Here is a 20560-nt window from a genome sequence, read left to right as displayed (position 1 = left end):
ATGTTTGCATAAGTTTTGTGCTGCTGCAAATCAGAATTTTGTTGCAGAAACTCTTCTACATTCTGGGAGAAGATGCTATGAGGTTGCAGGGTGACTTGGACAGGTTGTGTGAGTGGGCGGATGCATGGCAGATGCAGTTTAATGTGGATAAGTGTGAGGTTATCCACTTTGGTGGTAAGAATAGGAAGGCAGATTATTATCTGAATGGTGTCAAGTTAGGAAAAGGGGACGTACAACGAGATCTTATCGGGGACGTACAACGAGATCTTATCGGGGACGTACAACGGAGATCTTATCGAAACGTATAAGATTATCAAGGGGTTGGACACATTAGAGGCAGGAAACATGTTCCCAATGTTGGTGGAGTCCAGAACCAGGGGCCACAGTTTAAGAATAAGGTGTAGGCCATTTAGAATGGAGATGAGGAAAAACTTTTTCAGTCAGAGAGTTGTGAATCTGTGGAATTCTCTGCCTCAGAAGGCAGTGGAGGCCAATTCTCTGAATGCATTCAAGAGAGAGCTAGATAGAGCTCTTAAGGATAACGGAGTCAGGGGATATGGGGAGAAGGCAGGAACGGGGTACTGATTGAGAATGATCAGCCATGATCACATTGAATGGCGGTGCTGGCTCGAAAGGCCGAATGGCCTACTCCTGCACCTATTGTCTATTGTCTAAGATAGAGGAGCTTGAAAGAATTATCCAGACTTAAGAACAGCTTCTCCCCCACTGGCATCTGACTCCTGAACCAAACAGCTCTTTCACATCCCCTTCCCTGATGCCACATACTCTTACTCTTAACCCCACCTCACCCAGCTATTGCTCTTCAGTATTTTTTGCAATGCTTCAGATTGCACTACAAACTTTGCACCACTCTGCTGTTATTGCACTGTTGTATTTATTATTGTATTTATCATTACTCTATGTATGCTATTTATTTTGAGAGCTTCATGTGAACAAGGAATTTCATTGCATCCTAGTTTATGGTCATAAACTAATCTGACTTTAAATATTCTCATATTCCCTTATGGCATTGAAGGTCATTCGGTGCTTCAAACTCCATGCTGACTTTCACAGCAATCACATCAATCCCATTTCCCCACTTTCTTCCCTGCAACCTACTCTCTCTGACCTACCCCTTGATTCTCCAACCACCCACCTACATTAATTCACAAAATGCTGGAGTAACTCAGCAGGAATGGGTGACGTTTCGGGTCGAGACCCTTCTTCAGACTGAGATGCTGCCTGACCTGCTGAGTTACTCCAGCATTTTGTGAATAAATACCTTCGATTTGTACCAGCATCTGCAGTTATTTTCTTATACCCACTACATTAAAGTAACCAAGTGACCCACCATCTCTGGTCTGTAAGATGAAACGCAGACATCCACATGATCACAAGAGGAACGTGCAAACTCCACATAAATAACCTGGCTAGAATTAAACCTGGGGTACTGACAGCAGCTTCATCCGCTGTCCCACTGTTTCACTAACATCAATTTTCAAGAGACCACATCACTTCTGAACCTCCTCTTGCCTCCAACTTAATTGTAAAAGATTCCTTGAGTTATTCTGATGTCCCTAATATATTATTTTCCACACTCCCTCTGTGTCATTGTTTGGTTGTCTGCCAATCCTAGGTTTTTTTTAACTCATTTTGCATTCTTATCCATTTAATACTGTCCAACTATCCAATCCAAATCCTAAATTTAATATTCATTCAGAAACCACACTGGCAACATCTGTTGGAAAGAATGGAAACTTGCCCAACAGCTGTCTTTAAATCAGACCATTTGTTTGCATTCCTTGTCTCTTTGCCATTTCAACTCACTGTCTCGGTCTTTAATCTGCTCATATAAACATTACCAAATGTTCCATTTTCTTTCCTCAGACATTTTTCCTGCATCTGCCCTGTCCAATCCTCTAAGGATTTTATGTTTCTATAAGATTCGCTCTCATCCTTATAAATTCCAACGAATACAAGCCCAGTCGACCAATTCTTTCATCATATGTCAGTCCCGCCATCTTGGGAATTAACCTGGTGAACCCACGCTGCACTCCCTCAATCGCAATAATGTCCTTCCTCAAATTAGGAGACCAAAATTGCACACAGTACTCCAGGTGCGGTCAATACACCAGGGCCCTGTACAACTGCAGTAGGACCTCCTTGCTCCTAAACTCAAAACCTCTCGCAATGAAGGCCAACATGCCATTAGCTTTCTTCACCGCCTGCTGTACATACATGCTTACTTTCAGTGACTATAAGAAAATAACTGCAGATGCTGGTACAAATCGATTTATTCACAAAATGCTGGAGTAACTCAGCAGGTCAGGCAGCATCAAGGGAGAGAAGGAATGGGTGACGTTTCGGGTTGAGACCTTTCTTCAGACTGATGTCAGGGGGACGGGACAAAGGAAGGATATAGGTGGAGACAGGAAGATAGAGGGAGATCTGGGAAGGAGGAGGGGAAGGGAGGGACAGAGGAACTATCTAAAGTTGGAGAAGTCGACGTTCATACCACTGGGCTGCAAACTGCCCAGGCGAAATATGAGGTGCTGTTCCTCCAACTTCCGGTGGGACTCACTATGGCACTGGAGGAGGCCCATGACAGAAAGGTCAGACTGGGAATGGGAGGGGGAGTTGAAGTGCTCGGCCACCGGGAGATCAGTTTTGTTAATGCGGACCGAGCGCAGGTGTTCAGCGAAGCGATCGCCGAGCCTGCGCTTGGTTTCGCCGATGTAAATAAGTTGACATCTAGAGCAGCGGATGCAATAGATGAGTGACTGTTGTACAAACACAACCAGGTCTCATTGCACCTCCCCTTCTCCGAATCTGACACCATTTAGATAATAATCTGCCTTCCTGTTCTTGCCACCAAAGTGGATAACCTCACACTTATCCACATTATACTGCATAGTATAGGACAGAGCATCTATTCCTAGCACCAACACAAGACATTTCAAGATTCAAGAGTAGGAAGGAACTGCAGATGCTGGTTTAAACCAAAGATAGACACAAAATGATGGAGTAACAGGAATCCCCATTCCTTCTCACCAGAGATATTGTCTGTCCCACTGAGTTACTCCAGTATTTTGTGTCTTTTAAAAGTCAAAAGTGTTTTATTGTCATATGACCCAGATAGAATAATGAAATTCCTACTTGGACTTCACTTCACTTCTTCACTTAATGCACTGCGGTTATTTTTACACTATATTGGTGCGTTTTTCTGATTTATTGAACTTTCTGATTTTTTTAAAAGTATCCACAGAACTATGTTTGCATAAGTTTTGTGCTGCTGCAAATCAGAATTTTGTTGCAGAAACTCTTCTACATTCTGGGAGAAGATGCTATGAGGTTGCAGGGTGACTTGGACAGGTTGTGTGAGTGGGCGGATGCATGGCAGATGCAGTTTAATGTGGATAAGTGTGAGGTTATCCACTTTGGTGGTAAGAATAGGAAGGCAGATTATTATCTGAATGGTGTCAAGTTAGGAAAAGGGGACGTACAACGAGATCTTATCGGGGACGTACAACGAGATCTTATCGGGGACGTACAACGGAGATCTTATCGAAACGTATAAGATTATCAAGGGGTTGGACACATTAGAGGCAGGAAACATGTTCCCAATGTTGGTGGAGTCCAGAACCAGGGGCCACAGTTTAAGAATAAGGTGTAGGCCATTTAGAATGGAGATGAGGAAAAACTTTTTCAGTCAGAGAGTTGTGAATCTGTGGAATTCTCTGCCTCAGAAGGCAGTGGAGGCCAATTCTCTGAATGCATTCAAGAGAGAGCTAGATAGAGCTCTTAAGGATAACGGAGTCAGGGGATATGGGGAGAAGGCAGGAACGGGGTACTGATTGAGAATGATCAGCCATGATCACATTGAATGGCGGTGCTGGCTCGAAAGGCCGAATGGCCTACTCCTGCACCTATTGTCTATTGTCTAAGATAGAGGAGCTTGAAAGAATTATCCAGACTTAAGAACAGCTTCTCCCCCACTGGCATCTGACTCCTGAACCAAACAGCTCTTTCACATCCCCTTCCCTGATGCCACATACTCTTACTCTTAACCCCACCTCACCCAGCTATTGCTCTTCAGTATTTTTTGCAATGCTTCAGATTGCACTACAAACTTTGCACCACTCTGCTGTTATTGCACTGTTGTATTTATTATTGTATTTATCATTACTCTATGTATGCTATTTATTTTGAGAGCTTCATGTGAACAAGGAATTTCATTGCATCCTAGTTTATGGTCATAAACTAATCTGACTTTAAATATTCTCATATTCCCTTATGGCATTGAAGGTCATTCGGTGCTTCAAACTCCATGCTGACTTTCACAGCAATCACATCAATCCCATTTCCCCACTTTCTTCCCTGCAACCTACTCTCTCTGACCTACCCCTTGATTCTCCAACCACCCACCTACATTAATTCACAAAATGCTGGAGTAACTCAGCAGGAATGGGTGACGTTTCGGGTCGAGACCCTTCTTCAGACTGAGATGCTGCCTGACCTGCTGAGTTACTCCAGCATTTTGTGAATAAATACCTTCGATTTGTACCAGCATCTGCAGTTATTTTCTTATACCCACTACATTAAAGTAACCAAGTGACCCACCATCTCTGGTCTGTAAGATGAAACGCAGACATCCACATGATCACAAGAGGAACGTGCAAACTCCACATAAATAACCTGGCTAGAATTAAACCTGGGGTACTGACAGCAGCTTCATCCGCTGTCCCACTGTTTCACTAACATCAATTTTCAAGAGACCACATCACTTCTGAACCTCCTCTTGCCTCCAACTTAATTGTAAAAGATTCCTTGAGTTATTCTGATGTCCCTAATATATTATTTTCCACACTCCCTCTGTGTCATTGTTTGGTTGTCTGCCAATCCTAGGTTTTTTTTAACTCATTTTGCATTCTTATCCATTTAATACTGTCCAACTATCCAATCCAAATCCTAAATTTAATATTCATTCAGAAACCACACTGGCAACATCTGTTGGAAAGAATGGAAACTTGCCCAACAGCTGTCTTTAAATCAGACCATTTGTTTGCATTCCTTGTCTCTTTGCCATTTCAACTCACTGTCTCGGTCTTTAATCTGCTCATATAAACATTACCAAATGTTCCATTTTCTTTCCTCAGACATTTTTCCTGCATCTGCCCTGTCCAATCCTCTAAGGATTTTATGTTTCTATAAGATTCGCTCTCATCCTTATAAATTCCAACGAATACAAGCCCAGTCGACCAATTCTTTCATCATATGTCAGTCCCGCCATCTTGGGAATTAACCTGGTGAACCCACGCTGCACTCCCTCAATCGCAATAATGTCCTTCCTCAAATTAGGAGACCAAAATTGCACACAGTACTCCAGGTGCGGTCAATACACCAGGGCCCTGTACAACTGCAGTAGGACCTCCTTGCTCCTAAACTCAAAACCTCTCGCAATGAAGGCCAACATGCCATTAGCTTTCTTCACCGCCTGCTGTACATACATGCTTACTTTCAGTGACTATAAGAAAATAACTGCAGATGCTGGTACAAATCGATTTATTCACAAAATGCTGGAGTAACTCAGCAGGTCAGGCAGCATCAAGGGAGAGAAGGAATGGGTGACGTTTCGGGTTGAGACCTTTCTTCAGACTGATGTCAGGGGGACGGGACAAAGGAAGGATATAGGTGGAGACAGGAAGATAGAGGGAGATCTGGGAAGGAGGAGGGGAAGGGAGGGACAGAGGAACTATCTAAAGTTGGAGAAGTCGACGTTCATACCACTGGGCTGCAAACTGCCCAGGCGAAATATGAGGTGCTGTTCCTCCAACTTCCGGTGGGACTCACTATGGCACTGGAGGAGGCCCATGACAGAAAGGTCAGACTGGGAATGGGAGGGGGAGTTGAAGTGCTCGGCCACCGGGAGATCAGTTTTGTTAATGCGGACCGAGCGCAGGTGTTCAGCGAAGCGATCGCCGAGCCTGCGCTTGGTTTCGCCGATGTAAATAAGTTGACATCTAGAGCAGCGGATGCAATAGATGAGTGACTGTTGTACAAACACAACCAGGTCTCATTGCACCTCCCCTTCTCCGAATCTGACACCATTTAGATAATAATCTGCCTTCCTGTTCTTGCCACCAAAGTGGATAACCTCACACTTATCCACATTATACTGCATAGTATAGGACAGAGCATCTATTCCTAGCACCAACACAAGACATTTCAAGATTCAAGAGTAGGAAGGAACTGCAGATGCTGGTTTAAACCAAAGATAGACACAAAATGATGGAGTAACAGGAATCCCCATTCCTTCTCACCAGAGATATTGTCTGTCCCACTGAGTTACTCCAGTATTTTGTGTCTTTTAAAAGTCAAAAGTGTTTTATTGTCATATGACCCAGATAGAATAATGAAATTCCTACTTGGACTTCACTTCACTTCTTCACTTAATGCACTGCGGTTATTTTTACACTATATTGGTGCGTTTTTCTGATTTATTGAACTTTCTGATTTTTTTAAAAGTATCCACAGAACTATGTTTGCATAAGTTTTGTGCTGCTGCAAATCAGAATTTTGTTGCAGAAACTCTTCTACATTCTGGGAGAAGATGCTATGAGGTTGCAGGGTGACTTGGACAGGTTGTGTGAGTGGGCGGATGCATGGCAGATGCAGTTTAATGTGGATAAGTGTGAGGTTATCCACTTTGGTGGTAAGAATAGGAAGGCAGATTATTATCTGAATGGTGTCAAGTTAGGAAAAGGGGACGTACAACGAGATCTTATCGGGGACGTACAACGAGATCTTATCGGGGACGTACAACGGAGATCTTATCGAAACGTATAAGATTATCAAGGGGTTGGACACATTAGAGGCAGGAAACATGTTCCCAATGTTGGTGGAGTCCAGAACCAGGGGCCACAGTTTAAGAATAAGGTGTAGGCCATTTAGAATGGAGATGAGGAAAAACTTTTTCAGTCAGAGAGTTGTGAATCTGTGGAATTCTCTGCCTCAGAAGGCAGTGGAGGCCAATTCTCTGAATGCATTCAAGAGAGAGCTAGATAGAGCTCTTAAGGATAACGGAGTCAGGGGATATGGGGAGAAGGCAGGAACGGGGTACTGATTGAGAATGATCAGCCATGATCACATTGAATGGCGGTGCTGGCTCGAAAGGCCGAATGGCCTACTCCTGCACCTATTGTCTATTGTCTAAGATAGAGGAGCTTGAAAGAATTATCCAGACTTAAGAACAGCTTCTCCCCCACTGGCATCTGACTCCTGAACCAAACAGCTCTTTCACATCCCCTTCCCTGATGCCACATACTCTTACTCTTAACCCCACCTCACCCAGCTATTGCTCTTCAGTATTTTTTGCAATGCTTCAGATTGCACTACAAACTTTGCACCACTCTGCTGTTATTGCACTGTTGTATTTATTATTGTATTTATCATTACTCTATGTATGCTATTTATTTTGAGAGCTTCATGTGAACAAGGAATTTCATTGCATCCTAGTTTATGGTCATAAACTAATCTGACTTTAAATATTCTCATATTCCCTTATGGCATTGAAGGTCATTCGGTGCTTCAAACTCCATGCTGACTTTCACAGCAATCACATCAATCCCATTTCCCCACTTTCTTCCCTGCAACCTACTCTCTCTGACCTACCCCTTGATTCTCCAACCACCCACCTACATTAATTCACAAAATGCTGGAGTAACTCAGCAGGAATGGGTGACGTTTCGGGTCGAGACCCTTCTTCAGACTGAGATGCTGCCTGACCTGCTGAGTTACTCCAGCATTTTGTGAATAAATACCTTCGATTTGTACCAGCATCTGCAGTTATTTTCTTATACCCACTACATTAAAGTAACCAAGTGACCCACCATCTCTGGTCTGTAAGATGAAACGCAGACATCCACATGATCACAAGAGGAACGTGCAAACTCCACATAAATAACCTGGCTAGAATTAAACCTGGGGTACTGACAGCAGCTTCATCCGCTGTCCCACTGTTTCACTAACATCAATTTTCAAGAGACCACATCACTTCTGAACCTCCTCTTGCCTCCAACTTAATTGTAAAAGATTCCTTGAGTTATTCTGATGTCCCTAATATATTATTTTCCACACTCCCTCTGTGTCATTGTTTGGTTGTCTGCCAATCCTAGGTTTTTTTTAACTCATTTTGCATTCTTATCCATTTAATACTGTCCAACTATCCAATCCAAATCCTAAATTTAATATTCATTCAGAAACCACACTGGCAACATCTGTTGGAAAGAATGGAAACTTGCCCAACAGCTGTCTTTAAATCAGACCATTTGTTTGCATTCCTTGTCTCTTTGCCATTTCAACTCACTGTCTCGGTCTTTAATCTGCTCATATAAACATTACCAAATGTTCCATTTTCTTTCCTCAGACTGGTGTCAAAGGAATTGATTGGGCGTGGCATGAAACTCCAACTTTATTTATGATCCAATAAATGATCCTCATTTCCCATTCAGATCACAACGCTCAGATGAATTTTTGCCAGTCTTCTGTTCAAATTCACAGACCGTATACCATTTCCCACTTTCTCTCGTGAGAAACCTCTGCTCTCTGAAATGGACCTAAACAATGGCTAATCGCCACATAAAGACGAGCAGGGAACTAACTGGTCCCTGGTGTCCTGGACAACATTTGTTCCTCAACTAATGTACTAATCAAGAATCTATCAACCTCCACCTCAAAAATGTCCATTGACTTGGCCTCCACAACCTTCTGAGGCAATGAATTCCACAGATTCACCTCCCTGATGCTGGAATCTGGAGCAAGATTAGTACGGGCGTCAGGGGTTATGGAGAGAAGGCAGGAGAACGGGATTAAGAGGGGAAGATAGATCAGCCATGGTTGAATGGCGGAGTAGACTTGATGGGCCGAATGGCCTAATTCTGCTCCTGTCACTTATGAACATGACGAGACTATCTGTTGGAGGAACTCAGCGGGTCGAACAGTGTCCGTGGGGGAAAATAAGTAGGGAGGTTTCGGGTCAACACCCCGCATCAGGACTAAGAGGGGGGAGTAAAGATCACCGGTATGAAGAGGAGAGGTACTTATGAGTGATTCAACGTTGTGGTTCTATGAAGTTCAATGTTACTAAATCAGATTCAATGTTGAAGGCACGAGGCTGTAAAATGCCCAGTAGAACATTAAATGCAATTACTTAGGCTTACGTTGAGCTTCAGTGGAAGCATGTGAGAAGCTGGGTCAGAGTGGGATGGGGAATTAAAGCAGCATACGTAAAGATCCCGCTTGAATAAATCGGATTTGGAGGCGGAGGTAGCTGCAGAGACGGCCGGTGGCCATGGGAGACCTGTTTACGGGGAGAACGTTGATACAGAACAACAGGGCCAGGGACGAGCTGGACACACCGCTGCAGCTGGACAACAAACTGCGCAACAAGGTGGTGCTGCTGTACTTTGGCTCAAAGGACTGCCCCCGATGCCGGGAGTTTGCCCCGGCCCTGCAGGCCTTCTCCAACCGCCTGATGGACGAGTATTACATCCTGCGGGCGGCTCAGCTGGTGCTGATCTACGTATCCCAGGACGCAACCGAGAAACAGCAGCAGCAGTACCTCAAAACGCTGCACACGAGGTGGCTCTTCATACCTTTCCAGGACAAGTACAAAAGGTAAGGTAAGTAAACAAACAAACAAACAAACAAACACACACACACACGCACACGCACACGCACACGCACACCCCCCCCCACCCCCACCCCCCACCCCCACCCCCCACCCCCACGACCACCCATTCTTCCTGGTCTGTTCTCCTTCGTACTTTTCTCTGGCCAAGCCATCAGTCCCCTTGATAGACACAAAAAGCTGGAGTAACTTAGGGAGCCAGGCTCTGGGGAGAAGGAATGGGTGACGTTTCGGGTCGAGACCCTTCTTCAGACTTTCCCCTGTCCTGACCTTCCCAGGTGGCTGTATCAATGTTTTGTATGTGAAACTTCTTGAAATATTTTGCTGTATGACAGTATATTTCTATATTAGTCACTTCTGTTCAGAGTCGAAGCTGGTAGCTAGGTATCCTTGAAGTTTTCCAAGTTTGACTTCTTATCAATCACCTCTTTACAAGCATTCTTTACAATCTCTTTGGGGAAACCTCTTTACTAAGGAAAAGTCCTGGCAGGCTCTGGAATTCAGCATGTGCTTCAAATTAGTAGCTTACTACAAATCAGAAGCCTCTCAGGGGGTCAAACCCAACAATCCAAGTCTACAGCAAATATTGCTGATCAAACGCAGGCCGAACAATGTCTGGTTAATGGTGCTGAATTTTAACGTCACTGGGCTTCATTGTTCAAGCACTCACTTAGAAACATAGAAAATAGGTGCAGGAGTAGGCCATTCGGCCCTTCGAGCCAGCACCACCATTCAGTATGATCATGGCTGATCATCCAGAATCAGTACCCCATTCCTGCTTTCTCCCCACATCCCTTGATTCCATTAGCCCAAAGAACTAAATCTAACTCTGTCTTGAAAACATCCAGTGAATTGGCCTCCACTGCCTTCTGTGGCAGAGAGTTCCACAGATTCACAACTCTCTGGCTGAAAAAGCTTTTCCTCATCTCAGTCCTAAATGGCCTACCCCTTATTCTCAAGCTTGCCACGACTGTGGGGTACTTATAGCTCTGTGCCTTCCTACAGATAGTCAGCATCAAACTGGAGAAGCTGCCAGAGGTTCAAAGGATGTTGATCCGAAAGATTGGGTTGTACACTGCTTGTGGAACAGTGATTATGATTGATTTAAAGATATAGCATGGAAACAGTCCCTTTCGGCCCACCAGGCAGACCATCGCTCACCCGATTACAATAGTTCTATATTATCCCACGTTCTAAATTTTCCAAACGTGCAGTTCAAATGTTTGTTAGCTGCTGAATATTAGTATAGAAATTGCAGAGAACTGTGGATGCAGCCCAGACCATCACACAAACCACCATCCCTTGCATTGATACCTTCGACACTTCACACTGCCTTGGCAAAGTCACCAGTATAATCAGGGACCAGTCTCACCCCGGTCACTCCCTCTTCTCCCCTCTCCCAGGCAAGAGGTACAGAAGAGTGAAAACGCACACCACCAGATTCAGAAAGAGTTTATTCCCAAGTGTTATCAGGCAACTGAACCATCCTATCAACACTAGAGAGCAGTCCTGAGCTGCAATCTTCCTCACTGGAGACCCTTGGACTATCTTTAATCAGACTTTATTGGACTTTATCTTGCACTAAACGTGATTCCCTTTATCATGTACCCGTACACTGTGGATGATAGACACAAAATGCTGGAGTTGCTCAGCCGGTCAGGCAGCATATCTGGAGAAAAGGAATAGATGACGTTTTGGGTCAAGACCCTGTGGCTGGCTCATTGAGATCATCGAGATTGTATTGTCTTTCTGCTGACTGCTAGCACGCAACAAAGGCTTTTCACTGTACCTTGGTATACATGACAATAAACTAAACTAAACTATTGGTGAAAGGTAACCAAAATCCTGACATGTTCTTTTAAGGTAGCGTGGATGCAAGTGAACGTTTATCTTTTGTCCTTCCAGAGACTTACAAAGAATGTATGACGTCAAAGAAATCCCGTGCATCATTATTCTCAAACCCAATGGAGATGTTATCAGCAGGAACGGAGTGGCAGAGATCTCGATGATGGGAGTAAATTGTTTCAAGAATTGGTGGGAAGTATCTGACGCCATTGACCGGAATTTCCTGCTGGCAGAAGATTTCGAGGGCTGGAGTTGGAAGAGTATGACAGACCCCTTAAGGCAGCTCAAGTACAAGATTAAAAAGGCGACTACAGAGATGGATGATGAAACCGAGTGACCAGCATGGAACTCATGATCCTTTCCCTCATCCTTCTTGGCTGTATCCAACTTCCATTCCAGGACATCCACATTTTAATTCCCTAATGTTTGCAGATCCCTGGAGCAACAATTAATTCAAAATTGCAGGAAATCGTTCTCTTGAGAATATGTGAAGTTCCCTCCATAATTTTCCAACCCCTCAGCAGAGGGGGATTATCTCAGCTCTAGATTAGTGTGCAGCTGAGATAATCTAACCTTTGTTTCTAACCTTGACACTTGTTGTGACACTGCCACTGCTCCCGAATAAATAATTTGCCACCCGAGTAGAGAGAGAAAAAAATAACACTAAAATTCCTCTCCAGTCCATTTGAGTAATTAGTCATAGTGGGCAACTATCCAATCATCCTCTTCAACCTGCCATCTCATCAGCTGCTATCCTGTCCACCGGGAACCTGTACATTGATTCACCTGCGTGGTGGTATTCTCTGGAGATAGACACTAAAAGCTGGAGCAACTCAGCGGGTCAGACAGTATCTCTGGAGAAAATAAATAGGTGATGTTTCGGGTAGAGACCCTTCTTCAGACTGATTCTCTGTTCTACTGTCACAGCTCTGATGTACCCTGATTGAGGGAAGCGTGCTGATGTTATCTTTATCAAAAGTGGTAAATTGCCCTTCAAGCCCCTCAGTATAATTAGTTTCAAAGACGGTCGGAGACAAAATCATCAGCAGAGTGTCTCAAACTGTGGGACCTCTTTCTTTAAATGTAGTGGCTTTGCAGTTGAGAGTAATTAAGTTTAATTTAATTAACAATTAATAACTGTTTTACTTGTCCTCCTGTTGGTATTTGGGCGGCACAGTGGTACAGGTGTCAGGGGTTATGGGGAGAAGGCAGGAGAATGGGGTTAGGAGGGAGAGATAGATCAGCCGTGATTGAATGGCAGAGTGGACTTGATGGGCCGAATGGCCTAATTCTGCTCCTATCACTTATGAACTTACGAAATTGCTGCCTTACAACGCCAAAGACCCAGAGGTTCGATCCTGACTGCAGGTGCTGCCTGTACAGAGAAACCCTGTATGGGTTTTCTCCGGGTGCTCCGGTTTCCTCCCATACTCCAAAGGGGCTGACATAAAGTGAACAGTATTTTCCCCAGGGTTGTGGAATCTACAACTAGAAGGAACAGGTTACAGTGAGAGGGGAAAACTCCAAAAGGGTCCACATGGCCAAGTTTTGATTACATAGAAGGTACATGGTGTGCACATGAAATGAGCTGCTAGAAATACTGGCAGAGGCGGGTACAATGATGACATTTAAAAGACACTTGGGACAGGTATACAGGTGGGACAGGTTTGGAGGGGCATGGGCCAGGTACAGGCAAGTGGGACTAGCTTGGTGGGCATGGGTGAGTCGGGCCGAAGGGCCCGTTTCTATGCTCTACAGCTCTGCGACTATAAAGTGATGACTTTCATTGAGAAAATAAAGAGGTACACAAGATGACTAAATTTGTATAAATTTTTTATTGAAAATTGAAAGGTAGTAAACAAAGTTAAACACAGGAAATATTAAATAACATCAAAAGTTCCTAGGCATTGCAAGGATAATGAATGATGTTTGGGACAAATCAGCCAAAATAAAGAGACTTGGCAGAGTCAAGGTTTCCCCATTGAAAATATATATTTTTAACTCTTCAAGAATTTTTTTTTAAAAACCTGACTTTCTACATAAGAGTATAATTAAATACCAGGTACTTATAAAACTCCCAATCACCTTGTTTATTTTTATATCAGCACCAATCCCTTATCCACTGCCCTGAAGTTCTGAGGGTGTGAGGGGTGTGAGGAACAAGAAATAAAGTGATGGAAAGAGAGAGCTGAGCTGTTAAGGAAAGGTAGTGTGTGAGAAGCAAACGGCAGATGCTGGTTTAAACCGAAGATAGACACAAAATGCTGGAGTAACTCAGCGGGACAGGCAGCATCTCTGGAGAGAAGGAATGGGTGACGTTTCGGGTTGAGACCCTTCTTCAGAAACGTCACCCATTCCTTCTCTCCAGAGATGCTGCCTGTCCCGCTGAGTTACTCCAGCTTTTTGTGTCTATCTAAGGAAAGGTAGTGTTGTCTTTGGTTATTTTAGGCAGAAATGGAGGAGTACAGACAAAGGTTGCTGCTCAGTTTTCCCTGCTGAAGGCACTGACCCTTGCTAACCACAGCATGGAGCAGCAGAGCAAGGAATGTCCAGACACCTCAGGGGGTGCAGGTAGTGGAGGAAGAGCTGGTGCTGACGGGTGCAGCTTCCGAATCGTCAGCTTCTTATTCACATCAATGGATTGGGCTCAGAAACTCAACGCAGCTAGGTCAATTTTGCAGACCGCACTGAAGTGCAAGGGATGGTGAAGACAAAAGGGCACAGATCAGAGTGCGATGGGCAAAATGCAGCAGTGGACAGTACGGTGCACTGGAACAGGTTAGAATGACACCATTACACACGCTAAGGCAAGGGACTTCCACCTAATCATCGATTAGTGCACAGCTGATTAAACCCATGGGGACCAAAACAGCTATGACCGCAAGGAAAGCACCAACAGAAATTAAACGGTAAAAGAGAAAAAATGCTCTTTCTGGTGTAAAGAGGAATGAAATATGTGCAACAGGTGAACTCTGATAAAGGTGAGGCAACACCGATTGAAATGGGAAACCAACCCAGGAGTATTGGTGACTTGTACGGGGGCGGCCCTTAGCTACGGGGATAAAGGCCAGGGGTTTAGGCGCGATCGTTCTCTTGCAGACCCGACTGGACAAGAGAACAGCTAATAAAATTCCTCCCAAAAAACACCTGGCTCCTCGCCTTCATTTCGGGCTTATCGCCACGCCACAGGTGTGTGAGCAGAGGACACAGGTTGCTGGTCGACCAAGGGAAGGCAATGGTTGTAGGACTGCAGCAGCCTGAGGCTGGTCTGAATCGGGTCATAGCAACCGGGGCGTGGACTAGACTTGGAAAATGGTGCCAAACATGGCGCCTCTTGCATGTGGGCTCATCGGGGGGGGGGGGGGGGGGGGGGGTAACGTGATACTGTACTGGACTGTTTGTAAGAAAATAATTTCACTGTGTGTTTGCACTTTGCACATGCGACAATAAAGCACCATTGAACCATTGAGGGAGAGTGAATGCTCAGTGACCTCATCCGGGCTCGACAGGAGGTTTGGATTAGGGGGAGCAGACACTCTGGGAAGTATCACCAGTGGGATGGTGTGACATGCTTGACGTCAGTTTGGTAGACTGCTTCATGGTAAAAGTTTCCAGATTTCCATCCAAAAATCAATTTCTTTCCTGGCACCCACCTCTGCAATGTTTGAACAGTGAATATTTCCTGAACGTCCTGCACCTGGGAGCGGTGGGCAGGGGTGTGAAGAATGCAAGGGGCCTACACACTGTGTGTAGGCACTGACAGGTCCTCAGCCCCACAACCCATCACAGTAAGTTCACAGGAGCTGGGGGAGCAGGCACTGCCAACGCCGACAGTCCATGAGAGGAGGTTGTGGGAAGGAGGCAGGAGAATGGGGTCAGGGGGGAGAGATAGATTGAATGGCAGAGTAGACTCGATGGGCCGAATGGCCTAATTCTACTCCTATCACTTATGATGTCTCTCTCCCACATCCCCCTGGTTTTGTCGTCTATACTGTTTCACCAGGTATGGAAGCAGAGGCTGATTTCCCCAGGACACCCATAGGCAGAGATATAGCACCATAGGAGGTGAGCACAACATATCATCACGCACGTTAAGGCAAGGGACTTTCACCCAAGCAACTGGTTAGCACACAGCTGATTAAACCCATGGGGACCAAAACAGCTTTGACTGCCCAGATAGCACCAACAGAAATTAAATAGTAAAAATGCGTTAAAAGACATATTGATATTTGCATTATATTGAAAGTGAAGGCAGATTGATAAGTCAGTGGATAGAAATGTGATCAGTACTGGCTGATATCACATCAGTTATAAACACCTTGTTCGACCAAAGTCAATAGAACTCAATAACGCTGCAATACCACTTGTCTGTTTTTGCTGCTTTGGCCCTGCAAAGGTGCTCAATCATGTTGAGGTGAATCGTGTCTGGCTCTTTATTAATTATATACATTGAGGCACGCAACAAATTAATCGACAGTTAACTCAGCAAATCCCCCCCCCCCCCTGCCCGTGCGTGTAACCACAGAGATGGGCGTTACCTCGCCTAGTCTTGGTGTGGAAGACATCTCAACCCGCTGTGAAACACGGCACATGGCTGTCGCTGCTCCTGCACGTACAGGGCCTCTGGGTGAAGGTGACAACCCGCTGGTCACAGCTCGTCTCTGGAGGCCGAGCCGATGGGCGAGTGAGACATGTCCAGGTTCTGGGCTGCCTCACGGATCTTCACCTGCTCCCTGGTCTTCTGAGACTTGGCACGGTCCCAGTCTGTCTTTTGCTTCTCATTGTCCCACTCCGTGGAGGTCTCGGTGTCACTGACGTAGCCCGCTTCACCCGTGTAATGCGTGGGGAAGATCAGGAGAGGCTCCACCGAGAAAGCCTTCAGATCCCGCTTTTCAAAGTGATCCATGTACTTGGGTCTAATCGAGGAACACAAAGTTTAGCTAGTTAGAAGAGAGGCACAAAATGTAACTCAGTGGGACAGGCAGCATCTCTGGAGAGAAGGAATGGGTGACGTTTCGAGTCCAGACCCTTCTTCGGACTGATGTTTAAACTAAGTTCAAACTAAGTTTAGGAAAATAACTGCAGATGCTGGTTGAAAACGAATATAGTCGCACAATGCTGGAGTAACTCAGCGGGACAGGCAGCATCTCGGGAGAGAAGGAATGGGTGATGTTTTGGGTCGTGACCCTAAACATCACCCATTCCTTCAAACTAAGTTTAATTTAGTTTATTGTCATGTGTACCAAGTTACAGTGAAAAGCTTTAGTTGCATGCTAACCAGTCAGCGGAAAGACAATACACAATTACAATCGAGCCATTTACGGTGTATGGAAATATGAAAAGGAATAAAATGCCTGGATCAGATAAAGCAAAGAGACACAAAATCCCGTGGCAGGAGTGAGTGAAATGGAAGACTATCCCAGAGAGGGAGAAGGTTTAAGGGAGATGTGCAGGAATGCTTAGCCAGGGGCAGTGGTGGAGGTAAATACAATTGTGGCTTTAAAGAGGCTTTTAGACAGGCACATGGAAGTGGAGGGAATAGAAGGATATGGATCATGTAATTAATTTAACTTGACATCATGTTCAGCACAAGCATTGTGGGCCGAAGGGCCTGTTCCCATGCTGTACTGTTCTATGTACTGTACTGCAACAGCCTCCTCTATGGCTCACCCTCAAAAATCATCAGTAAACTTCAATACATTCAAAACTCCGCTGCCCGTCTGCTCACCCACACCCCGATCCGTGACCATATCACCCCCGTCCTTTACAAACTCCACTGGCTCCCCATCCCCCAGAGAATCCAATATAAAATCCTCCTCATGACCTACAAAGCCCTCCATAACCTGGCCCCATCCTACCTGACTGACCTCCTCCACAGGCACACTCCCACCTGCACCCTCCGCTCTGCTGCTGCCAACCTCCTGTCCCCTCCCATCCGGACCAAACTCAGATCCTGGGGGGACAGGGCTTTCTCCATCGCTGCTCCCACCCTCTGGAACTCACTACCCCAAACCGTCAGAGACTCCTCCACACTCACCACATTCAAAACATCACTGAAGTCTCACCTCTTCAGCACTGCCTTCAACCACTGAAGGTCACCTCACCTTCTGTCTCCTTTCTCTGTTCGTTTACTTATTTATCTATTTATTCACTTCTCTATGTTCTAGAAATCCCTGTAAAGCGTCTTTGAGTGTTTGAAAAGCGCTATATAAATGTAATGCATTATTATTATTATGTTAAATAACATTCACATTTAGAATCATCTAACTTGTAAAGATTTTGCATTAAATACTGATCTCCCATACCAAAGACTGTCCCTTTAAAAGACACACATCTTTGAGGCACAGGGAATAAGAGTAGGTTACTCAGCCCTTAATTCCTCACTGATTTGTATCTTATCTCCATCTATCTGCCTTGGTGCCATAACCTTTATCACCCATCACACAATCCATTACGCATGGATCTTGTTCACTTTTAACCTCAACGTTTTTCTGGGAGAGAAACACAAAGTGCTGGAGTAACTCAACGGGTGAGTCAGCATCTGTGGAGAGAATGGACAATATTTCAGGCAGGACTCTTCCTTAGCCTGAAGAAGGGTCCAGAACCGAATCATCGACTCTCCATTCCTTCCACAGATGCTGCCTGACCCACTGAGTTGTAGTGTCATTAAGTCATATTGCATGGAAACAGGCCATTCGGCCCAACTTGCTTATGCCAACCACAATGCCCCATCTGCATTAGTCCCACCTGCCCGCATTAGAAACATAGAAAATAGGTGCAGGAGGAGGCCATTCGGCCCTTCGAGCCATTCAATATGATCATGGCTGATCATCCAACTCAGTATCCCGTACCTGCCTTCTCTCCATACCCCCTGATCCATTTAGCCACAAGGACCACATCTAACTCCCTCTTAAATATAGCCAATGAACTGGCCTCAACTAACTTCTGTGGCAGAGAATTCCACAGATTCACCACTCTCTGTGTGAAAGCATTGGCCCATAATTATCTAAACCTTTCCCATCCATGTACCTGTGCAAATGTCTTTTCAATGTTGTTATAGTACCTGCGTCAACTACCTCCTCTGGCAGCTCGTTCCATTTTCCTGCCCTCCAAGTGAAAAGCTGCCCTTCAGGTTCCTACTAAACCTTTCCCCTCTCACCTTACTCTCCAGCACCTGGTGTTTTGCTCAAGATCCCAGCATCTGCAGGTCCTTGTGCCTCTGATCTTCTGGAAGAGCCCTTTCCACTCTCTGCTACTGCGTGGGGTTTTTCCGGGTGCTCCTCCCATATTCCAAGGATGCGCGGGTTTGTAGGTTAATTGGCTTCTGTAAATTGTCCCGAGAGCGTAGGATGATTGTGGGTCGTCGTGGACTCGGTGGGTCGAAGGGCCAATTTCAACACTGTATCTCAAAATACAAAACTAAACCCAGTCCGAATCTCTTTTAACTGCTGTTTTCTGACCTGCCTCCATGACCTCCACTGGCAGCTCGTTCCATGCACCCACCACCCTCCGTGTGGAGAAGTCCCCTCTCTCCAATCTGTCATCGCTCGCTCTCATCGCGCGGTACTCACACTGGGTGTTTGTTGTACATCACGGGTAGAAATTCATCCACGGGCAGCATTTTGTTAAAGGGTTTGGCGTCAATGAGTTTCTTTGCTCCTTGCAGCGAGAGGGCGTAGGCTAACGTCCAGTAGGAGTAGTCAGCCTCGACCAGATTACGGACGCCAGGTACTATGCTCTCCGGGTGATCCACCTGCATTCGTTTACGACCAATGTATCTGCAGGAAAGAGAAACACAGATCACAGGAGGATGTTTCCACTAGTGGGAGAGTCTAGGACCTGCGGTCACAGCCTCAGAATCAAAGGAAGGAGATGAAGAAGAATTTCTTTAGTCAGAGGGAGGTGAATAGACAATAGGTGCAGGAGTAGGCCATTCAGCCCTTCGAGCCAGCACCGCCATTCAATGCGATCATGGCTGATCACTCTCAATCAGTACCCCGTTCCTGCCTTCTCCCCATACCCCCTCACTCCGCTATCCTTAAGAGCTCTATCCAGCTCTCTCTTGAAAGCATCCAACGAACTGGCCTCCACTGCCTTCTGAGGCAGAGAATTCCACACCTTCACCACTCTCTGACTGAAAAAGTTCTTCCTCATCTCCGTTCTAAATGGCCTACCCCTTATTCTTAAACTGTGGCCCCTTGTTCTGGACTCCCCCAACATTGGGAACATGTTTCCTGCCTCTAATGTGTCCAATCCCCTAATTATCTTATATGTTTCAATAAGATCCCCCCTCATCCATCTAAATTCCAGTGTATACAAGCCTAATTGCTCCAGCCTTTCAACATACGACATATGGAATTCGTTGCCACAGAAGGCTATGGAGGCTTCTGAAGAAGGGTCTTGACCCAAAACGTCACCCATTCCTTCTCTCCCATGATGCTGCCTGACCCGCTGAGTTATTTCAGCATTTTGTGTCTACCTTCGATTTAAACCAGCAACTGCAGATTTTTTTCCTGAACCAAACGCAAACCTGGCCAAAAGTTCCTGTAAATGACCCCATGGGAGATGGTGGTGAGATACTAAAGGTATAATGTTGGGTGGGGCTTACTTACAGTGTTCCTGTACTCACACTGAGCTGGTGGCATCGAGGGCCTTAAATAACAAAGCTGTACAAAGACGACTGGACAGCGTATGGGCGGTCACGGTGGCGCAGCGGTAGAGTTGCTGCCTCACAGCAAATACAGCGCCGGACACCCAGGTTCGATCCAGACTACAGGGGCTGTCTGTACGTAGTTTGTACGTTCTCCCTGTGACCTGCGTGGGTTTTCTCCGAGATCTTCGGTTTCCTCTCACACTCGTAGACGTACAGATTTGTAAGTTAATTGGCTTGGTGTAAATGTAATAATTGTCCCTAGTGTGTGTAGGATAGTGTTAGTGTGCGGGGATCGCTGGTCGGCGCGGACCCGGTGGGCCGAATGGCCTGTTTCCGCGCTGTATCTCTAAACTAAACTAAACAAAGCAACAGCA

At 45.5% G+C, this 20560-nt stretch overlaps 2 protein-coding genes across 2 annotated transcripts in view; one reads left to right on the top strand and one right to left on the bottom strand.

The window, feature by feature from the left end:
- The first annotated feature begins 9269 nt into the window (after nucleotides 1–9269).
- Nucleotides 9270–12561, top strand: nxnl1 (nucleoredoxin like 1). The gene is made up of 2 exons (XM_078429616.1): nucleotides 9270–9675; nucleotides 11594–12561. The coding sequence occupies exons 1-2, from the start codon at nucleotides 9350–9352 to the stop codon at nucleotides 11868–11870; spliced, it is 603 nt and encodes a 200-aa protein (XP_078285742.1). The 5' UTR covers nucleotides 9270–9349; the 3' UTR covers nucleotides 11871–12561.
- A 1339-nt stretch (nucleotides 12562–13900) lies between these two features.
- Nucleotides 13901–20560, bottom strand: part of LOC144610646 (procollagen galactosyltransferase 1-like) — a 48839-nt gene continuing 42179 nt past the window's right edge. The window contains exons 11-12 of the mRNA XM_078429508.1: nucleotides 19105–19311; nucleotides 13901–16449 (exon numbers count right to left, since the gene is read on the bottom strand). Of these exons, the coding sequence (XP_078285634.1) occupies nucleotides 16182–16449; nucleotides 19105–19311 (475 nt within the window). The 3' untranslated portion in view covers nucleotides 13901–16181. The remainder of the gene's footprint in view (nucleotides 16450–19104; nucleotides 19312–20560) is intronic.

This window comes from Rhinoraja longicauda, chromosome 37, assembly GCF_053455715.1.
Source record: "Rhinoraja longicauda isolate Sanriku21f chromosome 37, sRhiLon1.1, whole genome shotgun sequence".
NCBI lineage: Eukaryota > Metazoa > Chordata > Chondrichthyes > Rajiformes > Arhynchobatidae > Rhinoraja > Rhinoraja longicauda.
Note: the sequence above shows the minus strand (reverse complement) of the source record. Positions and strands in the feature narration are given on the sequence as shown.